This window comes from Epinephelus fuscoguttatus, linkage group LG13, assembly GCF_011397635.1.
Source record: "Epinephelus fuscoguttatus linkage group LG13, E.fuscoguttatus.final_Chr_v1".
NCBI classification, from domain to species: Eukaryota; Metazoa; Chordata; class Actinopteri; order Perciformes; family Serranidae; genus Epinephelus; species Epinephelus fuscoguttatus.
Genome location: NC_064764.1, coordinates 15,549,117 through 15,565,484, shown reverse-complemented (window position 1 = coordinate 15,565,484; position 16,368 = coordinate 15,549,117). Strand labels below are relative to the sequence as shown.

Sequence of the window (16,368 nt, the reverse complement as noted above, 5' to 3'; positions counted from 1 at the left end):
GGGGTTTGTGTGCATAAATGAGTAAAATAAATAAATAAAATAACTAAATTAATGAATTGAATCAGTTTCAAAGTACCGGTATTTTCCAAATGCAGTATAGTACCGTTTGGAATACTCTAATACCGCGGTACTATTTTAGTACCGGTATACCGTGCAACACTAGATCCAGGATCAGCTTTTATCCCTCTAATTATTGCTCTCTTTAACAACTGACAACGTCTGACAACTTCCTTCGATGTGAATCATTGCTTTAGCAGGTTTTCTGGAATAACTTCCATAGTCACATCTGTCATAAAACAGATAGTCACAATAACACAAACTCAAGTTCAAGAGAAGCCTTCAGTGTATAGTATATCAGAGGTTTGACCACATTAATTGCACGGTTTCAATAACAAAAAGTCTGAATAGCTTTATGGGTAACATAAGACAGAAGTGATAGACTCCAAGGAATAGCAACAAGAGAGAAATTTTAAAGAAGGAAAGAGGATGTCCCCCCATTTTCTACATATCAACCTCCTCCCTGCAGAGGAATGTCCACAAAAACTAACTGGACAGTAGTTAGTGCTCTCCAAACCACTTCCTGACCATCCATTCCCCGGGGACTGCTTTGCAGGGCCGTGTTTTTTCCACCAGTGTGAATGCTACTGTGTGCACTGCCGAGTTAATTACGGCGCGGGATGAATCTGGCTTTTATAAAGCACTCTGGACACTAAGAGCTGTAAGAGGACAAGTCTTTTAAAGGCCTGAGGATCGCCGCATTCCCAACGTATTACATTTTCATCTGATTCCACGCTGTGTTGATACAACTGGAGCTTAGAAGAATGTCCCAGTCTCTAGTGTGGACTTGTCCTTGTTTGGAAGAGCGGTGTGTGGTGTAGGATTTGGACTATGTGTGTGTATTGACTTGATGCTGTAGTGTGAAGGAGTTTGAGATGTTTTTGCAGCTCTCACTGTAGCTTATTTATTGACACTGAATTATTGACTTTTATACTGTACTTTTCTAGTATTTTTTGACCTATTGGGGTTTCATTAGAGGATTTGGATTTTTCATGATCATAATTCTCTGGAAGCACATCAGAGGCCTACCACTGTCTTCATATTAGCAGCCTATGTATGAAGTATGAAGTGATAGACAACTGCCTGACCATTGCAGAAGGAAGTATGGAACAATAACTTTGCAATGGTTGCACTAGTTCCTCCATGGTACACAGTGTGTGTGTGTGTGTGTGTGTGTGTGTGTGTGTGTGTGTGTGTGTGTGTGTGTAAAAAGACTTTCTATTTTTATCCCCATTTCAGAACATCTGTATATTTTTTTTTACATATATATATTATTTTGTTGTCAAGTTAACAACACAAACAGTTGCAAAACAGTCAGAGGAGGCACGTATTTTAAGGCACACCCATGATTATGATGCATCATCCACACACCCAGTGGGATGTGCCAGTGGCAGCCAGTGTGGTCACTTGGTTTGGCCTTTGCCCTCCTCTAAGCTGGAGAGATACACTTAACATAGCAGGTCTATGAGGGCTACTTGATTATCCATTCTGTGTGGAGGCTCCTTGCAGCTCCTCACACCTTTTTAGTCATTCCTGCTCTTCTCTCCACCAACTTTTATCTTCCTGAATCTCACTCCTCTTCTTCCTCCTCCTCCTCCTCCTCCTTCTCACACCCCACCTTCACCCTGACAGACAGCCTGGGAGGCCTAAACCACACACACAGGGCTAGAAGTTTGTGTGCTGGTTTTAACATCCACCCATCTCCCACAAATGCATACTGGCACATAGGCACAAATGGACGCAAACATTCACACCCTCCCACACACACACACACACACACACACACACACACACACACACACACACACACACCACAGCTAACAGGAAGTGATGTGGCCATACAGGCTGAGATAACGGCAGTAGTAGTGTTTGCAGTGACAGCAAAGGGACTTAAGCAGCAACGGAAAATATCCTCACTGCCGTTTGGCCCCAAACATTGGTAAGATGACTTTTTACTCTAAGAGCTATTTGTAGCAGCAGTTAGGCTCTATAACTTGCTTCACGATATATGTGCAACTCATGGTGTACATTGTCAGTAGAACTGTGTGCATTGTCTAACACCTCTGTGTACCACTGAGTAATATTGTTATTATTTTGTTTGAGAGAGATGTTTTATTACATTTGCACTGTGGTATTTGGACTACTGTGTACTGTATGCGCTTGTTTGTGTACTTCCTCATATATGTGTGTGATTGATGCCAAGATTCCTGTTAATTTAGATTAATGATAAATAACTCCCATGGGTAACAGTAGATTCAAACAATAGATGAAATGGTTAATTTAACTTAACACAGCCGCATGTTAAAAAATAATAATGTTCACTCTATTGTGTCAGTTTTAAAAATGCTGACTATGTTGCTGATTATATGAGCCTAACAAACAGCAATTCCACTCACTGTCAACTGTTCGTTTGCAATATATTTTAATCATTAGTGTCTAAGGTTTGCAGTAATGAGGTTAATGATTAGAGCTGGTGAGATCGCTGTTGTACCAGTGTTGTCCACACAGTGGCAGTGCAGTCATGTGGCAGAGAGGTTGGCTCTTAAGTGTCTTGGGCTTGCAGGAAATGTCTGCTCTGTTCTAAGGAACTGTGTGTGTGCGTGTGTGTGTGCGTGTGCAAGATGAGTCAGTGTGAGTGTTCGTAACAAGACAGCTATGTCAGCATATTTATACCAGCACAGAACTTTAATCCAAAACACAATGTAACCTTTGAAATGCCAATTATTATAGATTAATCTACCAATTATCTTCTTGATTCATTGATTAATTGTTTCATCAGTAAAATGCCCAAAAAATAGTGAAACATGCCGTGTGTCATTTCCCAGAGCCCAAATGGTAGGCTATGTTTTATCCATTCAACAGTCTAAAAATCCAAAGGTGTTGAGTTTATTATCATGTATAACAAAAAAATCAATCAAATTATCACCTTTAAGAAGTATAAAGCCAGCAAATGTTTGTCATTTCTGCTTAAAAAAATGACATAAAGGTTCATTTGATTATCAAAATAGTTGCCACTCAATTGTCCGTCAATCTACTTATCAGTTAATCAGCTAATCGTTGCAGCTCTACTAACCATACCAATTTTGAATTCAGTTTTATGACAGCTACCAGTTTTTGAGTATTGAGGGAAATGCATGTCCCAAATGGATCGAACTGTGAGTGAGTTGATCTCAGACATAAAGTCTAATGTAGGGCTGGGTGTTGTGGAGAAAATCAAATATTACAATATGTTTGACCAGATATCTCGATATTAATATTTCAATGGCACCCTAGGGCTGACTCTTGGTACATTAACAAAATATTTACACAATGAGATTTTAATGAATAATCATCAGTCTTTTTTTTTAAATTTATTTAATTTTGTTTTCTATACTTTATTAATTCCCTTGAGGGGAAATTCAATTTTTTCACACCGTTGTCATTAACACACACGTCCGAAGTACATAAACATGCATAAACAGGACCTATACATGCACAAAGTGGAGAGATGTTAGAGTGAGGCGGCTACCTTGGACAGGTGTCCCAAGCGGTTGGGGGGGTTCGGTGCCGTGCTCAAGGGCAACTCGGCAGAGCCCAGGAGGTGAACATTTCACCACCATTCCATGCTCCATATTTGGTCCGGACGGGGACTTGAACTGGCGACCCTCCAGTTCTCAACCCAAGTCCCCATGGACTGAGCTACTGTGGATATAACAAATAAGCAGGTAATAGCACAGCTAGAACAGTCTGGTAAGTTCAGAATATTACATCACTTAACTTAAATGCAGTCCTGAAAAACAGAAAAAGACAATACTTTTGATATTACAAATTCAAAATCTAAGACGATGTCTAGTTTCATGTCATCATGATATCAGTATAATATTGATATATTACCCATCTGTAGCCTAAAGCGTTGATTCACCGTGAATGTTCTGACATACTCAGACACGTCAGCCTGCCCTACCGTGACCCAGGTGCAGCTGCTCCAGGATGTGATACTGATTTTGAAGTTCAACATTCACATTCTACGCTTTGACTGTGTGTGTGTGTGTGTGTGTGTGTGTGTGTGTGTGAGAAACCCATGTGGAATGCTGAACAGGTCAAGGCAAGCTGCCGAAGGTGAATCTGCACATTGTGTGACTGTTCCTAGGGCATGTTCTTGTCTGTACACATTTAGGAAAGACATGGTTTCTGTCAGCCGGTAGTCCACCTACAGCCATTTAACACCATCAAACTTTCACTGCTTTGTAATTTCTATAGTGACAGGTGCAGGTATCGACTGAATTTTATACACAGAACAAACACAGTTAACTTAAAGGAGCAGTTTACATTGCTAATCAGACTGCATACTCTGTTTTTATAGAGCTACAATCAGTGCTCGGTTTACATCTGTTTCTTCTTTGGCTGTTTGTTGACTCTGCTTGTTTGGTTTCACATCCTCTGACCAATCCTGTCCCTGCTTTTGATGACGTCAGAGCTCCTTGCTTGTAATTAAACATGTCGAGGAGGCAACTTTCTGCTCAGTCTGTTTGGGAGGATCTCTTGTTCCCACATAACATAGTGATGAATTATTCATAGATTGACATTTTCCCCCTTTTTCAATAGTGTGTTGTTTCTGGTGGGAGGTGATCTCACAGTTTACAATAGAGGAGCTCAAGTCAAATTGAAGAGCAGTGCATGCTTGAAATTTGAAAATACTTGGGTGGCATTTTTTAATACAGTGGAGTTTTACTCGGTCTGTATGTTCCCAGCTTTCTAAACAAGTTGTTCCTCAGACTGAAATGCTCACTGCAGCTTTTTTTTTTACCTTACCATTGCTCCTTACTGTGTTCAAAACACTGTTATTATAAGACTGCTTGCGGGGCATCGGTGGTTTAGTGGTAGAGCAGGCGCCCCATGTACAAGGCTGTTGCAGCAGCGGCCTGGGTTCGACTCCAGCCTGTGGCCCTTTGCTGCATGTCACTTCCTCTCTCTCCCCCCCTTTCACACTTGTCTGTCCTATCAATTAAAGGCTAAAAATGCCCAAAAAATATCTTAAAAAAAGACTGCTTGCTGGCTGAATTTATCAGCCACATATTGTGTGAAATCTTGTCGATGTATGTGTAAAAAGAAAGCTGCAGTTCATAGCCTACATTTTTTATAGACCTAGATGAAATTTTATGGTTATTTAAATACAGTGAGTTTATTGTTCACCTGTAAAATATCCTGCCTTAGTACAAGTCTTTGTCACAGCTCTCATGATGAAACATGAGGTATCCTTACTAAAAGTGTTATATAAGGTGTAAGTGGTGACTGATTTCTTCTTTTTATCTCTGAAGTGAAGATATTAGATTTAGCTTCAAACATTTAGTATGATTCAGGCTCTGATGCTGACCTCAAATGACACTGTTAGGACAATAAGTTCATCTCTGTTCCCCATGGTCAGTTAGTCAGTACTACAGTTTACCATTGTATTTATGTGTGTGGGAAGTAGCCTGTTTTCTCTCCCTTGTCCGCCTGGCTTGCTTTTTAAAGAGAGGAATGAGCCAGAAAGAAGTAGGAGGTAAATAGAGACAGTGGGGGTAAAGGCCTTCTGCGACTCTTCCTCCTTCTCTCCGAGGCATTCTCCCTCTACCTGCAGCAGGAGGGGGAGGAGGAGCAAGAAGTATTTGATAGGTGTGCAGGCTATTGAAACCACACCTCTGCGTATGTCCTTCCTAAAGGGTGTGAGCCCTGGAGGTGTGTTTGACACAGAGAGAGAGAGAGAGAACGAGTGGCACTATACTTCATCTTTTTATTTGGATCGAGCACTGACACACACTTCCTTTGGAGTGTTGCTGTGGACTGAGCGTTCACAGCAGACAAGGGGTAGGCAGGAAGGAAGGGAGGGAGAGAGGCGAAGGGGAGATGAACTCTCTGAGACTGAAAGAGTTGTCAAACTCAGACTTGTACAGACGAAGACAGGAGAGACCAGACAGCTATGGAAGCCAGGCAGGGGACAGCTTCAGGTGAGTCTACCTCTAAGAAACTTTTAACCCTCTGTGAAATGATTGACGACACTGCATTTGAGAAATGTTGATTCAGCTCAGTGATGGGTGTTTTTTGTGCTGGTGTTTAACTCACATTATGTTATGTTGTGTTGCCGATATTCTGACCACCACCTGTTAGTAAGTCCTTCAAAATTTGTACCAAACAATGTACACTTTAACTAGAACTGAACTAGAAATAGTCTTAAATGGCTCCAGATAGAAAACTATGGTGGTACAAGGAACCACAAGGACAACGAAATTAACAAAAACCATACCGTGCTTGTAAAACTTTTTTTATTATACCTGTCACAATTTCCAGTATCCCCATTTGCTGTCTGAGAAGCTATGATTATTTTTTATTGGATCCTTTTTAAAATGCCGTGTGTAAATGCTTCTCATTACCTTTACAATCAGCTGATGACCCAACAGTAACCAATCCCAAAGTTTCTCTTCTGCTCATTGCAAGGTAACTTTCCTGTGTCACACTTCTGCGTTTGGCGGCTAATATATGATTTACTCCCCGTTTCCAATGTCCTTATTTTCCCCGAAAAGTTTTCTTCTTATCGTAATAGGTTTTTCTATTAGGTTTTGTGAACTATTAAAGTGGGCTTAACCTTTTGCTCTTAATATTTTTAATGTGGTGTTCTGTGGTTAGTTGGGTTGGTTTTGTTATTAGCTGGAGCTGATTGACACCAATGAATCAGAGAGGGTTTGTTTGTGTTGCTACAGAAACACTATCATTACAAAGAACTTCTGAGAAAAAGTCCTTTTCCGTGTGTCTTGTATTGACAAAGACAGATAAGGTGAGATGTGGTGGAGTGTTTGATCAGTAAATACTGCGGCTGATGGCTGAATTCCTCCAAGTTGTGTGACCAGCAATAATAGACAACATACAACATGTGCAGTCTTTTGCAATATTGATTTCACAATACAGTAACATCTGCTGATGTTTTTAATGTCTTTTAGAACACTTATCTGTCTCCTCCATTCTCTCCCTTTGTCAGTCACTTTCTGTGTGTGTGTGTGTGTGTGTGTGTGTGTGTGTGTGTGTGTGTGTGTGTGTGTGATCCTGAAGTGATTAGTGGAATGTAGTAATGTCAGGAATGTGGGAAGAGGGAGCTCTCGCTGTAAAGGTGTCCCCAGTCAAATCACAAATGCTTCATTTCTTGCCATATAGCCTCCCTCCTTCTGATGCAATGCAAAAATAATCTGGTGTCAGATGGCTTCTTTCACATTGTTTGCACACTGCAAAGTCTTTCCTAAGCACAATATTTTCACTAAGTATCATTTGATAAAAGTTAAACTTGTGGAGAGGTGATAATATCCAACTCTGCAGGGTCTCTGCATTGAGCAAGCGAAGCACAAGACTCAGAAATGTACAGCTTGTCCACACCAAACCATCATTTCAAATGTCTTTCCACAGTAGGTTGCAGCAGTGAATGGCACAACTGTGTGAAACCACAGTAGAAACAGAAACAAAGCATGAGAAAGGAGGACAAAACAGTAACACAGTTAAAAAATTTTTTTAGGAGAAGCACAATCAGGGAAGCCCTGTTAGCAGTGATGAGAAAGAGAATACACATATTTTAGCTTTCATAAAAATGTGCTTGTAGCAAAGCAAAATCCCATCCTGCTGTGGAACTTTTTCCGATTTAAACACGATGACATTCACATGAATGTTCTTTGCAGTTTGAATCCAAAGATTGATGGTAATATCCCGGATGCCAAGTTGGCACCTGTTCATTCCAGTGAACTTGATCGTCTGGCGCACACGCCGAAAAATTTTTCTAGCTTCCAGGTTTATTTACATGGCATGCGGCCCACTGAATATGCACAGTAGTGTTTCTCCCATGACTATGAACTTGGCTCATAGACTTTACATTGTGATGATGTCACAAATTTTTAAAACACTTTTATCGGGTTGAGGAAAGTTTTACAAATACAAAACCTCCATTGATCAAAAAATCACAATAGAAAGTGTCATAATTGACCCTGTTTGCATTCAGAGGTGTCCTGTCAACAGTTTTACAGATGTCTGTTTTATAATGGTGATCAATGGGGAAGATGCTTTTTGGGATGCAGGGGGCTCTTTCACTGTAATACCACAAGTGGCCACTGGGAAAAATGGGACACGAGGCTAAGTGGTGTTCCTGGGGGCCTGTCTGAACCATAGCATGGTAACATCACAAATCAAACCACCTGTAAAGTCTGTACAAAATGCAATAGTGACAACGTTATTAAAGCCATTGAAACTAGCAGGAAATTTATGCCAGGAGCCATATACAGGCCAATGCCATACCTAATTTTGTATTTTAAAAAGTGCTTAGGTCCCTAAAAATATTATTCACAATTGTGCAGCCTTAACATGGTAAGAAGGTTTAATTACTGCTGCCGTAGACTGTGCATAACAATGGACGACACAGCTCCACTTCCTCCCACTGTTTAAAAATGAAGTGTACTTAGACCTTTTAGTTTGGCCCGTGTCCAACCTGCTAGCATTAGAGGACGGGGTTTATGACCTATACTACAGCCAATCAACAGGGGGTGATGGATATGTTTTAGCTTCACTTTTGGAAAGCTGTCATGCCGTCCATCTTCATATACAGTCTATGGTGCTTACTGTGAAAACAGTTGTGGTATGAAATGAATACAGAACTAAGTCCACAAAGGTATTATTAAGTGGCACCATTAGAAACTAGATATAAAATGTTACATCATCCTTTGGGCTGTATGTGTTCCAGCCTGTCCTGTAGTTAAGTGGAACTGACCCTTGATAGTGTAAGTCAAAGTGGGCGTCGGGAACAAAAAGTGCAAAACAAAGGAAATGTTAGTCATGAAATATGTTTGCCCAGTCATTGAATCAGTGTGTGATACTGAGGGTTAAGTGTGTGTGTGTGTGTGTGTGCGCGCGCGCGCACGCGCGCGTGTGCGTGTGCAAACTTGTTATGCTTGCCAAAGGAAAAATGGTTTTGCCCAAGCAGCCCTCGTGTCTCTGTTGCCATGGTTGCTGTTGACACAGTGGGTGAGGGGGAGTGAGGGTGTGTGAGCAGGGTGTGTTTGATTTGTTTCTTTGGCCTGAATCTCCTTGTCTCGTACCGGCTGAGAGCCACAGTTGTTGCTTGGGTCCAGAAATTTAGAGGACAGGAGTAGTCTGCAGACACAGATTCATTCAGCCAACCTTTACACAAATACCAAAACAAAAATGTTCTGTAATACAAATGTCTTTTAGCTGGAGGGTTGTGTGCTTTAATTAAAAGTTATGACAAAACATTTATCAAAATTATATTTTATTCATATTTGTCAGAATTTTGGCCACAATATCAACACTGGGACCCTTTTAAATTGGCTCAGTTAAGAGCAATGTGAAGTTATCTGCAGATATTCCCCCACTCTCTTCAGATATATTTCTGGTTTCTCTTTCTGACTTGTGTATGTATTACAGCCTAATCCTTCCTTATTAAAAAGACACAGTCAAAATTTGTATAAAGAAAAGTAGTTAAGATTAAGTGGGAAACCAAGAATTCAACAAGCTAATTGGACAAATCCAAATTAAACACCAACCAAGCACCAAATGCATGCAAATACTTCCAGGTTCATGGAGTAAATGGAGGTTCATCCACAGTACAGGACTACTGTTACTGTGCCCCAGTGCCTTTTTGTTTTGTTGCAGATGGAAAATGTAAGACAAATGCTTGTCAGTGTGGTTTTGAGTTAAATGTTTCTGTCTGTGGGAGCCAAGCCCACATAGCTGTTGAGAATCACTGCACTAGATTATTTACACAAATCCGTCTCTGTTTGCAAATGAATGGCTTTACCTCCATGATAGCTACAGAGGTTAGTCCATTGGAACAGTAGCTTGTATTTCCTACTACATTTTCCAAGTGACCTGACCTGTGACCTCAACAGTGACCTTTAGTGACCCAATAAGGAAGCCTGAAAATCCTATCCTGCAGCGGGAATAAACCAGAGACACTTTGTCAACTGCTGACAGGTGCAGTGGCCATTTTTAAGTTCAGGTTGACATTCATATCAGTGCTCACATTCTCTCTCTCCCTCTCACTCCCTGTCTCTCTTTCTATGTCTATGTCTCAGTGGAAACTCAAAAACACTTAACAACAGTGTAATATTACAAATGCATAGACATACATACATTTTAAAGAAAAAAACCCTCATTAAATGAAGTAGTAAATAAAAAGGCAGAGTGTGATCTGTAAGGAGATGAACCATATGTTTTTGTGTTGGTTGTCTCTTAGGCTGTGACATGCAGTGACATAACCTCCTGCATCTATGGCGCTGACACTATTTTCTACAAGTAGATTTTGCATTTAATCTGGTCAGAGGGTGTATCAAAATCTTGCAGCAGACAATGTTGCTCTGTCTCTACCTGTCTCTGAGGACAGAGCTGATGCAGCCTATCTTCTCTAGGTAGCCAGGTCTGTTTGTGTCTGCCAGTCTCTATGTCCAGGCTGTGATCACTGAGTCTGTACATAGTCAGTATCTTTCTCAGTTTCTCATCTCTCACAGCGGTCAGATAGTTTGCCTTCGAGTACTATCTGTTTAGGGCGAAATAGCATTGAAGTTTGGTTTGGGTTTTAGATGTCCAATAGTTGATGTAGTTTTCTTTTTCTTAAGCTATAATTTGGTTTGGCTGGACTGTGTGAGGGTTGTCCTGAGGCCTTGGGCTGTTAGAGGTGAGCCTCAGGACCAGCTGGCTGAGAGGACTCCTCTCTATGTTCTCCTCTTTCTGTCTCTCTTTCTCTGTCTCTCTCTCGGTAAGGCATTAATACCTTTGTTCTTTTAGCTAAAATATCTGTTCATTCATTTATCTGGCTCCAGCATGATTTGACTGAACACTGTCGTGTATCAGTGATGACCAAGAATCAGCTAGGGTGAAGTCACCTGTCTAAATGCTAATGATACCAAGTGAGTCTCACAAAAATCAAGTCCTCTCTGACAAGCAAGCTTGAGCTATTTTGTTATTTTAGTCATACAAATGTGTTTTTGTTTTTATTCTTGTACTATTTAAAGTGATATAATCCACTTTCTTTGTACTGTGGTTGGTGGTTGGCACTGTGGTCAACGAGGGCTGAGTACGTGAGTATGTCCAGCACTAGCATAACAATACTGCCGAGTGGAAACTACAAACTGTCACGAAAGAATTTACTGTTTAAGCAGATGCAAGAGCATGTTTTGTCTTCTTGTCTGTTTCATTACAAGGAGCTTTCCATGTTATGCAACTTTGATTTATTGCCCTGTCTATTTGTTTGTGTGTGTGTGTGTATCCCAGAGCGAGAGAGAAAGGAAAGATTCTGATTTACTTTTTTGTTCTATCCCTGTGGAAAATTGTTGTCTAATCCCTTGTCAGCTGTGGTAATTGGACATTGGTCAGAAAGAACAGTGTGTTGCAGTGCTATTTTTACCTTCAGTCTAATTATTTTGATTATTTTGCTCTAAAATGAATTTTATGCTACTAATGTTCAGTGCTGAAGTTTGATTTAACTCAAATCAGATGTTAATAATTTTATGTTACCCTGTACATCAGAGAGCTGATAAGCTCCCTAGCTCACATTTTTAGGTGGAACACCCTGCGGCATGGCAATGTCTCTAATCTGGAGGAAAGATTACGTGTGCTTCCTGTTCAGCACCCACCCTCTGTCCATTGTACCAGAGTCAATCAACACTGGTTCCCAGTGGATGAGATTCCCAGCAGAGCCCCAGCTCAGGACAGGAGACATTTCTGCAGTCATTGTTCTGTTTTGGAAAGGCTCTTGTAGCTATAGATGGTGCCTGGTGTGAAGTTTGGCTCATTATGTCATTCATTTCAGAGCCCCGACAAAAATGCTTATATGATGCACGTAGAAAAGATGATGCATTTAAGAAACAAATCAAATCACTCCCAGTTTTAAAATGCTGGATTTAAACTTTCAAATGTGAATTGATGGCTTTGGATGATTTGAGGTCTGGCAGCCTCTTTCAGAGGAGGTAGAGTTGGCCCCAACTATGTATACAAACTCTCTCTCACACACACAGACACTAAACAGCAGCTGCCAGCACCTAGTTTGGAGTTGAGGCTTCACTAACTGTCTATTTGTAGAATTATGGAGTCATGTAGAAGACTGTTATACTGAAGGACTCAGAGACATGTTTCAGCTGGAAACACACACACACACACACACACACACAGATCTAGAACGTTGTGTTTTGGCTCTTTATAGACTTATGTGTTTATTGTGCATCCCTTAGTTTCGCAGGATTTACACAGCAGTTGCTTCCTAGTGGAGCGTTGAACATGTTTGTCTCGCTGGAGTGTATTTCCAGATCTGGCTTGATGTTGTTTTGATGGTTAGGGAAGCGGTCATTAATTTGAGATGCCAGTTGAGTGTAACCACATAAAGAGCTATCATTTACCCAGAGGAGACACGGATTTGTGGGTTTAAAGGAATGTCTATCGTCCAAAATGGGGTTTCTGAGGACCATTAACATATTTTATAATTGTAGCTGTAGATAGCCTCAGATATATGCTTTGAGCCGTTCTGTTGGCTCACTTGGTGTAGACGCATGTTTGCATTTATCCTGTTTTAATCCTGTCAGGAAAAAATAAGCAGTTCATAAACAATGACATCACGTGGTTTACCAGTGGTGAGGTAAGATATATTTGGAATTGGTGAACGTGAAAGTGCACTAAGACTGAACCAACCAAGGGAAGCATGCATGCAGTTGAAATTAGTAGTGTTAAAAATCTGCATTAAATCAGTTTAGATGGCCCAAACAGCGTAGCACCTGTCTGTTAAACTATGAATATGTAATTCACCAGATTACATTGCATCACATGAGGAGGTTGATTAGGCAATATCTGGGCCAATTTCAGCCCCTGTATGTTGATTTCCTTCCTCAGTGTGTTTATACATCAGCTGAAATAAACAGTGATGCGTTATCTGTTCTGTTTCTGTCATATTGGTATCATACCACTTAAGCTTCTCCGTTTTCTCGTGCGACATTCCCACTTTGCACAATACTTGAGTTAGAGCCACGTTGTTATTTCTCCCAGAAAGCTGAGAGTTCCAGCTGTTTAACACACACACACACACACACACACACAGACTGAAAGCACGGGTAGATATTAGTCATAGACTGTAGATATCAGGGATGCAAAACCTTAAAAAAACACAGCTCAGGCATGGGTGTGTGATGGCACAGTGACCTCTGTCTGGACTGGCGTCAGGGTGGGCTCTTTAGTGTCAGTAACCTGCCCAAGAATAGACAGTGAGTGTGACAGGAGGGGGGTGAGTGTGTGAGAGAGAAAAAAAGAGCAAGAGTTGATGTGGGAATGAGGGAAAGAGGGAGTGTGTGTGTGTGTGTGTGTGTGAGGGAGAGAGGGAGAGTACTCCCAGTGCAGCCTGATCACTGTTTCGGTCTCCTTCTTGCGATGTGGATTACAGCTCCCACTGCTTACTGGATTGCCATTCCCATTACTGGAAACTTGCCTTGAACAAGCACAGAGGATTTTTTTATTAGAATTCAGCTTTTTGACAGCAGTAATTTTAATTTAGGTGTTAGGTGGACTTCAGCACTTATTTCAGACTGTTGTACATGAGCATGGAGATAAACGGTCGTGTCCTGCCACCATCAATACCTGAGGATGGAGAGGCCCCGGACCATGTTCTTCATGGGGAGATGAACGGTTACCACCAGAGGCTGCAGGGCGGTGACGGGGGAGAGGCTGAGGTGCCGGTGTCCAAGTCCCAGAGACGAAAGAGCGATGTCAAAGTCTACAAGGAGTTTTGTGATTTTTATGCTCGCTTGTGAGTACATAGTTGGGAGGACAAGGGTTAAAGCACTGTAGGTAGCTGTTGACCAAAATAAAGGTTTGCTCAGATGATGACACTTACCTTTAAAGGAAATTAAAGCTGCTTTTCCACCAAAAAGTACTGAGTTATTATGGATTTAATGTGGTAGGTGTGAGGCTGTTTCGTTCTCAGGGACACACCTCCACTCTCAATTGTCATTGTAGTAGCTGTAGTATCTGTGAGCAAGTATCACGGAGCAGTGACTGGGACAGTTGTGGTTGTGACTGTGTGGTGGTACCATCACAGATTAAGAATTGTACACATTGGTAAGTGACATGCCAGTTAAAGTGATAGCAGTCAAAATGGCATGAGGTAATGGATGTGCTTGTTAAGAAATTTGGTGTGCTCATACACTGACATGGTGTTAGTGCGTACGCTCTGAGCTTACTGCAGTGTTACAGAATGTGAAGAAGTCAAATGTAGCTAGCGTTACTGGCAAGTTTGACTCACTTAAGCTGCCCTAGGTGCCATGTTTGCGCAGGAATAGCTCTAAGCGCTGCCGGACGGGAGCACACAGGAAGGGCTATTTTTGTGCCAAGTTGTTATGCAAAGTAGAATATGCCAACTGGCATCCCAAGTATGTGTGCATGAGGGGCAGGAAGGCTAAATATATGTACTATATTTCTGACTGATCTGGCGTATACGTAGGCTGAAGGAAAACACGGGCACAGGGTCACCCACAGGTTTGTGACGGGACATTTTGGAGCCTGGAGTTGTCTTTCACAGTGTTAAAGACTGACAAATCAAATTTTGGTTGGTGTTAGGTCTCAGCAGATGAGATGATATGGAGACATCAGTCCCTATGTGTGGTACTTGAACATTTCTCCCTGTGTCCACACAAACTGGATTTTGTATTTTACTTCTGAGTTAAAGAAAACAAAAATGTATTGTGCTATTGGAGTCTGAAATTGGTCAAAACAGTATGCAGTAACCACTTAAGACTTTATAGTGAAAAGACACCGACAGAGCTTTGAATATTCAGGCAGCTGTCAGCAATATCTAGGTCCCCGTCGTTTTCCATAACATTGTCATAGGAGTTTAAAATAATGATGGATTATTTTACAGCACATATAGTGTTCACAGATGTGTACAGAACGCTGACAACAGAGGAGAAAGTAGAGGAGCTGCAATAGAAAGCAAAGTGAAGACACGTGGGGACCAGAGGAGGGAGGGTGGAGGGAACAGAAGGTATTCATAACACAAGTGATAGTCTGCATCCTTTCCCTTTGCTGACAACCAGAACCAGCCTCCATTTATAGTCACAGGTCAGCACGGTGGGGTTAACAGGGTAGAGGGAGAATCATATGGATTTTCTATCCTTTGAACCTACTTTTGTCTGTCTGGTTACAATACCTGATTTTTGCCAGAGACTTTTGCTGCAAACTGATATTCAATTTTAATATTATACTTGTTAAAACCTGTGTGGTAGACATCACCCAAACCTTGAAAAGTCAAAAGTAGAGATCCAGGAGTAAATTTGTATCTGAAAGAAATTCAGTCAGCTAATCCTTAAAGTACCGTGAAGTTAGGAAACTGTTGGGGAACCTGGATGATGCAGGGGGACAAAGCCCTTGGCCAGTGCAGTCCGATCCAGGGTCAGTGCTCGGCAGATTTTGGCTCGACAAATGTGGAACACAATTGGCTGTGGAAAGGAATCTAGTGAGGGATGGTATCTGTCTTGTAACACTTATGATTCCCTCAGTCTAACTGGTCTGTCTACACTGGTTTACTTTAAATCTGCTCTTTTAATGGGTGCCACAGCAATAAGGACTGTGAACCTGGCCTTTGCAAGAAAACCTAGTTTATTTTATACTTATAGGCTTGTCTCTCACTCACGCAGGGTGCTACAGGCAGATAGGAGGGTGGAAATGCCTAAGGGATGTGTCACTTCCTCCCTAAAATCCTTTGGATAGGGCAGGGCTGTCTGTGTGTGTGATATCAGGCCAGACAGGGTATATCTAGAACAATATGTATTTGATAAATTTCTGAGGAGTGGAGTCAGATGGAAGCCGTGCTTATCCCTACATCTTCTTTCAATGTAGTCAGTGCTTTAAACAGGGTATGCCGGTAAACCTTTTTGTAGTGCCAATACTGTGAGACATTGGATAGAACTGAGACGTGCATTGTTAAAATAATGAGCATTTTAGAGTAAGAGTAAACCCCCCCCCCCCAAAAAAAGAAGTGATGAGCAGTGTGTCTGGGATTTTTTGGAATTCTTGGTTATTCCCAAATTGATGTAACTAAGTTAATATGAACAGATGGTATCACTCCATAAAAATCCTACACTGTCTTTTGTGTGTGTGTGTGTGTGTGTGTGTGTGTGTGTGTGTGTGTGTGTGTGTGAGTGTGTGTGTATGTGTGTGTTGCCTGGATACACTTTGGTATTCTGACCTTTAAAACAAAGCAGAGTAGCCAGGATGGTCCCACCATTCTCTCTTCCGTTTTCCTTCTCTCTTTCAACACCTATGTGTGCAACA

The 16,368-nt window shown here is 41.3% G+C and overlaps 1 protein-coding gene across 4 annotated transcripts in view; it reads left to right on the top strand.

The window, feature by feature from the left end:
• The window catches only part of lims2 (LIM and senescent cell antigen-like domains 2), a 33,045-nt gene that overhangs the window by 2,012 nt on the left and 14,665 nt on the right, over nucleotides 1-16,368 (top strand). The window contains exon 1 of one of the 4 annotated variants that reach the window (XM_049594048.1): nucleotides 5,821-6,023. The exons of 1 other annotated variant lie outside the window; for it this stretch is intronic. In XM_049594048.1, coding sequence (XP_049450005.1) covers nucleotides 5,923-6,023 — 101 coding nt within the window. In that variant the 5' untranslated portion in view covers nucleotides 5,821-5,922. Of the gene's footprint in view, nucleotides 1-5,820; nucleotides 6,024-13,372; nucleotides 13,847-16,368 lie in introns of those variants that run through there. 2 more of the 4 variants (XM_049594050.1, XM_049594047.1) reach the window with 2 other exon arrangements.